At 34.8% G+C, this 7,050-nt stretch overlaps 1 protein-coding gene across 1 annotated transcript; it reads right to left on the minus strand.

The window, feature by feature from the left end:
• Positions 1-1,195: 1,195 nt before the first annotated feature.
• On the minus strand, positions 1,196-4,249 carry LOC113498331. Its single transcript, XM_026878316.1, has 2 exons — positions 3,291-4,249; positions 1,196-2,828 (listed from the first exon to the last, which is right to left on the minus strand). Exons 1-2 carry the CDS (start codon positions 3,409-3,411, stop codon positions 1,558-1,560), a joined length of 1,392 nt encoding a protein of 463 aa, XP_026734117.1. The 5' UTR covers positions 3,412-4,249; the 3' UTR covers positions 1,196-1,557.
• Positions 4,250-7,050: the final 2,801 nt, after the last annotated feature.

The following is a 7,050-nucleotide window of genomic DNA, read 5'->3' on the forward strand; positions in this document are numbered from 1 at the left end:
TGTAGCCTATGTGTTATTCTGATGTATAAGCTATATTGTGGTAAAGTTTCATTCAAATCCATTCAGTAGTTTTTACGTGAAAGAGTAACAAACATCCATACATACATACTTACAAACTTTCGCCTTTATTATAGTAGTAGGATATAATTAAACTGTAATTATAACTATTACTGAATATTTGCATTCATAACCTAGCATAGTTAAGACATGTCATGTGCCTCGACCAAATGTTTTGACATAAATACATACAAGTTGTTATGAACTATTTCTTAGATATCGTAAGAGCCCAAAGGTTTGGTGGTCTAGTCTCTCTTGGGCCATGTCACATTATGATACAAGTCTTAGAAGTTATTGAAGAATTTAAGTAAATATTAAAAGTTTAAGTGAAGAAGCGGTATTGCTAGTTGATAATAAACCTTTTTTTTATTTTTAACCGACTTCAAAATAGACGTTCTACATTCGGCTTGATTTTTATATGTAGGCAGATCGATTACTTGTCCTAAGTTTATTTGGACTTTTAGGGCTTGGCACTGATTTTATTTAGTACCTTCCTGAAATGGTGTCTATCACCTAACATCATGTCTATCATATTGTATTTTAGTTTATTTAGCTGAATTTTTTGAAAGTTTTTGAAGTTTTTTCTATAAAAAATTTACTGGCCTTGTAGTTTTGTTAGCGCTCAGCGTAAAATTATTTTCAAGAACTTATTGGAAAACTATGGTGTTGCAGAAAAAAGGTTAAAAATAGTTCTGTGAAGGAAAATTTTGTTTAAATGACAGTCTCTATATTATACTCACGAGTTTACAATACCCACCTAAACGTTTAAAACGTAACCCTGATATTAAGATTTCGCTTCTGCCGGTCTGCCCATCTCTCCGTCTACGGCAAAATTGAAATTAACACTGATGATGAATTTCTGTTGCCAAATCAAGTTTATAAATGTAACGGGTGACCATTTTTTTACTTTGCTTTCCTTTAGTTTACTTCTACGGAATCAAAAGTGTTGCGAATCTGACACACAATTCACCAGGTATTTCTGGGTTTTCAATTAAATAAAAATGCATTCAAATATTGAAATACTTACACAAAACAATTATATTAAATAATTAATATTAAATCTGTTAAAACTAGTATTGCAATAATAATTATCTAAAATTAAAAACTAAATTAAATTATGTAAGAGTTACTCTAAATAATAAGTATAGTGAATATCTAAATTAAAAGTAAGTAGAAATAGTCTTCAAATTATGCAATTAGTCACGTTTTTCTATTTCAAAATGCATTTCAAAACTGTTTCAAAAACTCGTTTTTTAGGCATGGTGTAAAATTCTTATTAAAAATATATGGCCAATCATTTCCGGAAGAAACTTCGCCCCTTATCTTGCAATGGACCACGACAGGTGACCAATTTAAGTGCACTTGTCGGTATATCAATTACCATGATTTTCGATCCTGGGACATCACTATTATATCCTCATGCTTATGTTTCTGCCCTACCTCCAGCTATTCTACAGACTTCTTTGTAGATGGATCTCTTTCCATCTATTTAACCATCCCTTATTTTACGCTCATCCGTTTTTTCGACGAAGCGATCGACGACATCTTCCGGTTATAGTTTGGTAAACTACTTTCCAAGATTTCGTCAATCAGGCGAAACTCTTCACATTGCGCTGGTAAGTAGTTGCCTTCGATCACAACGTTGACCAAGCCTCTTGGCTTCCGAGCAAGATACTTCTGGGTCACAATAACCTGATATAACTGTTTGACGCTAAAGTAAGAGAGATTGTTGTAGGCTATGTTTAAATAGCTGAGAGTATTGTTACCGTAACAGTATATTTCCCCATCCCTGTGGAAAGTGTCGTCCGGGCTAAAAGGGTCCATGAAGTGACCTAGAATGCTGTCAACTATCGATTCAGCTTTTTCAAAATATATGCTTTCTACGTAAGACAAACTCTTTGATCCCTCTGCTTCTTTGTCCTTCTTCTTTAATGACACCGTTGGCTTCGCCGATTTCCTTCTCCCCATTTTCTTCTCATATTCATTAAGTCTCAGCTCTTGTACAGTTTTATCCATCATTTCTTTCCTTTCTTTCAAATAGATCAGGTGTCTGGTTCGCTTTTCTAGAAGCTCGGATGGTCTCAATGGGAATTCGCCTAAACAATCCAATACGTACTTTGCGCCAGTATCTGTGATCTTATTATCAGCTAGATTTAAATAGCTAAGGTTTCTGTTTGACCGCAGCATATCAGCTATATACTTCATACCAGCATCTGTGATTCTGTTTGATGATACGTTTAATGCATGTAGTGTTTTGCAAGCTACATTTGGGAAGACTAACTTGTTACAGATGTTTTTGAGGACGGAGTCTGTAATCCTACACTTTGAAATCGAGAGGTGTTTTAGCCCTTTATGATCCAAAAGTAGATGATAGTTAGCTTCACGAAGGAACGTGTAGTCCATACAGATTTCTGTAATTTTCGATAATGGCAAGAATTTGGCTATCTCGTACATTGCTTGCATCTGTAAGCCGCTGTCAATGGTTATCATTGTCAACATTGGATGGAATTTGATTATAAGACCAATGATTTTCATGACCGATCTTGGAATAGGTGCGTTGTTATGAAACTTAATGTGTGTTAGGTTATTGGATCCATCGTATATCGATTCTATGTGGATAATTAAGTCATTTTTGATAGCCCTCGTGAGAGAATCTCCTTCTGAATGATGGTCATCAGAACCTGACTCTCCTGTGGCCGGTGGTTTTGGCGGCTTTGGCTTTCCCTTGCCTTGCCTGAGGCGTTCACTGGCAACTACACTCACGTAGTCAGCTGTAAGAAAAAAAATATGTGATTTATCTGTTTAACAATAAGGCTGTATAAGAAAAAAATATAAATTTAAAAGGCACTTAAAGCCAATTATAACAGAAACGTTACTCAGTTTTCTAATTAATGTAACTGCCTTAATGCATTATAGACAACCGCAATAGTCATCAAAATCGCAATTGCAAGACTTCCTTATAATGTATAAAGTCAAAAAAGTTATGACCAACAAACTGTTTTATGGTTAAACAGAAAGAATACAAGTTAATACAAGTCGTTTATATTGGTTTTATTTTGGGGAGTAACTTACGTAAGAGTTCATATGTCGTCTTTTATTAGTTTTATTAGATTTTTAAGTTGTTTGAGTTATTAATTGAACAGTTTATGATCATTTTTATCTCTAGTCTAAGAAAGCCTTACACCTGTCTTTATCTCTATATCATGCTTTTGGATAAATATAGAGTCACATACCGAGAATAGTTTTGGTGACCACCACAGTGGCTTCCTCGCAGAGCTGATTGCATGCCCACGGCAGGAATCTATCGAAATCAGTCGGTGATGGTTTTTCATAAGAGTATCGGGGCTCCGCCATTCAAAATTACTTATAAAATGTACCTATGTAAATTGTTTTATGGAAAACTACAAGAAAATTACTGATGTCAAAAAAGTATGGGAATAGAATGGGTTTGTTTTGCTGTCAGTGTGTTTTTTTCGTGGCTTTTGGCTTTGTAAAAGAATTTTGAAAGGAGGTTTTATCAGCAATGAGTTTTTTTCATTATTGATAACATCTTCTTCTAGCGGTGCCTCTTCAAATATTAAAGATTAGCAATCAGCTTGTAGTCTTCCTTATCAGTAGCTCAGGAGTACAGTTATTCTTCGCTAGCTATCCTGGTCCACTCCCTGATGTTCTTTAACCAAAACTCTTTCCGGTGGCCAATTTTTCTTTTTTCCAGCAATTTCGCCCATGATGCCAAGTTGAAGCAAGTCGTACCGATGATGTTGCGGAACCCTCATTGGGGCAAGATATAGGTCGCATTTTTCCCGATCATCTTGAGAAGCCTGCAATAGGTCACATGTATAAGATGAATAACAAAATATCGAACACAACAACGACAAGCAAACAATATTGTCAATCTTTAATGAACCTTGCCATAAGCTTTTAAAATCGACTTCCACACTCATTACTTTAATCCTTTCCTTCACGTTTCACGAACATCCAAGTCCCCATCCACAGAGAAACCCAAACTATATGTCTAAAATCTATCTCCATCTTATAAGATTTTAAATCCTTTCAGACATCTTCAGAAAATCTTCATCACGTCTTCAGGCTTCGAATACCGTATTTCCCATAGCGCAGAGCTCTAAATTATATGTAATTATGTAAATAAGTAAATGGTGAAGTAGCGAGTTATCACGGGTGGTCTCCCCGCGCCACCCCTCCTACCCCCCCTCGCGAAAACTAGCGGCAATATAATAACTTCGTGTGCGCGCTCAGAAATGCGGAGAAGGACTTTTTTGATAACACTGTTCCAATATGTTTTAATTTCTTTCCACGTTTTTATAAACTCACTTTCTTGTTTGTTTGTTTCTACTCAATTTTAAGGCACTTCCCGATAAGCTAGCAGGCTGAAATTTTCAGGGTTGCTTCAAACTCGATGACAATGCAATTTACAACAATAATAACTATCAAAATTTGACATTTCAAAACGTGGGAACTTAGATTTTTTAAATCTATTAATTTTATTATTAAAGGTAAGAATGCGATTTTATCCGACATTTTGGATAAAATCGCATTTAGATTATGTAGTTGGTTATGTTTATGTACTTGTTTCACTATTTTTGGGAATTATAGGCTGGTTTTTATTGCCTATAGAGATCACAACGTGCAGCAAAACTTAATAAGGCAACTCAAGTCCAAAGAGGTTTGGCAGCAATATCCAAGATGCTATATAAAAAAAACTTATCGCAAGTATCTCCCACCCTTTACCGCTTCCTCAAGTCTACTGTTCAGCATGCTATCGCAATAGTCACGGTTAAAACGGCTTATGAATATTTTTTGGACCATTACTAATATAATTTCATACTTGTTAACGACTTTATAATGGTTGTTTTTCTATCTACATTATCTTTACTCATAATACTGCATATAATTATGTTTAAACATACGTAAATACAGAATCCCTCTCCACAAAAACCCGCCGACGCTCGGCAAGCTCTAAGAACTGTTTCAAAGGAGCTGCCATCTTGAATCTCATCTCCTTACGTAGCGCGAGATAATGTATTAAAATATGTACATACCGACATGTATGTATATACATTGTACGTACATATTAGATGTATGGGTAACGTGACAGTTTATACATAATTTATGTATAAATGTACGTTCGTGGTTATTTTGAGGTTTTATGCGTGTATGAGTTGGTGTATTGGGATTCGAAATTCTGAATAATGATTTGCGTTTTAGAAGTCTTGGTGGAATATGTTATAGCGTTGATTTCTAGCAGTAACTTCGTCTTGAATATAAAGCTGGGTAATTTTTGACCTTAAAACTTTAATTTTTAATAATACCAGAAAATAATGGGAGTTTTAAACAGTATAGCTTGATTTTCTTGCTTCTTATTACTTTGTAATATTGTAAACGTTGTTTGATAATAACAATGCATAGAGATGAATGTTACTGTTCCTAGCGACACACTCAATATAGGGAATTAAAATATTATAATTCGAAAAATTGTAAGCTATAGGCTGTCTATTTATAAAAGGCATCCAGTAAAGCTCATTTTATATTTGCTACCCAGTCTATTATTCTATAAAATGCAGTTTTCATTTGATGTTAATCTTGCAAGCTATGAACGTCTTTATTGGTTCGTACCCAAAGGGTTAAAACTGTCCCTATTACAAAGGCTCTCTGTACATTCATCTGTCACCAGGCTATATCTCATAAACCATTAAAGCTAGACAATCAATACAGATGATGGATATCTGCTGCTGCTACAACAAATAAAAAACACTTAAGAATGAAAATCTTGTTTCTTTGTTTTTCTTTAGCCTCGCAGTGTTGTAACACCAACTCGCACTTACCCTGATTTTTATTTACACATACCTAAATACATCAATTTTGTCACATAAAACGTTTTTTTATATCGTATCCATTAGGAAAAGTCAACATTACTTACGAAACATTGCTAAAATTGGAAGATCTTGACATTAAGCTTATCAAACAACTATTTATCGCATTTCAACTTGAAACATTGTGCACCTACCCTAAAATTCAGTTATACCGTCAAGTCGATTCCATATATAATATAAGTGCAGTTAAACAGAAGAGCTGCAAATTCCTCCAGCATCAGAATCTTAAGAACAGAGAGCCGCTGGTTCGTTCCCTCTCAATCTAACTTTGTTCTGTTTCTCACTTCTTGGCTAGGGTTGTCAACACGTTATATAATCATTATTATATTTGATCGAATGTGTCGGGAACTGGTTACTGAAATTTGTGCCTAAGCCTAAATGTGTCATTAAATCCATCCGAATTGTTAGATACGTAGGATAATTTTATTCCTAAATGGACTCAATAATTTATATGTAAGTTGCATGATTTGTTTTCTTTTTGTTGCCAATATGAGTATTGAGTCTTGTAAAGTATTTTTTTATACGGTCAAGATGTTCTATTTGCAGTCAGTACGGTTTCAAGTTCTCATTTTGAAGCTAAATATCTTCTCTATATACTTTTTTATACGTGAGTTAAAGAGTATTTCGGCCACGGATAACAGACACACATTACTTTTAACATAGGTACCTACTGAAAAAAAAAACAGTTGTAATGTTTCGAACTCGAGAACGTAAACTCGGGAGTCGCTCTCGAGACAAGAGAATGAGGCAGTCAAAGAGCAACACATCGACCATCCAAATCAAATCAGAGAGGCCAAAAAACACAAGAAAAAAAAATCTATGAATTAATATTTCTTTTCCTAACAGCCCTAAGTATTCGAAATTCAAAACGGAGCGCGGCGTGGTGGGGTTTCATAAGTAAGTACGTGTTTCTAAGTTCCCGATTATACTGTCGGTTTGCGAGTGCCTGATTTATTTGTGTTGCCACTAATTCGAAATATATTTCCCTTGTTGTAGGGGAGGCTGGCAACTCTTAGTATTCCGTAATTTATAGATGTAAGACGGTTTGTTTAAGATGTTTGGATTTTGATAAGAGTTCCCTTTAATTTATATTGGTTATTCA

The sequence above is a fragment of the Trichoplusia ni genome, chromosome 10, assembly GCF_003590095.1.
Source record: "Trichoplusia ni isolate ovarian cell line Hi5 chromosome 10, tn1, whole genome shotgun sequence".
Lineage (NCBI taxonomy): Eukaryota > Metazoa > Arthropoda > Insecta > Lepidoptera > Noctuidae > Trichoplusia > Trichoplusia ni.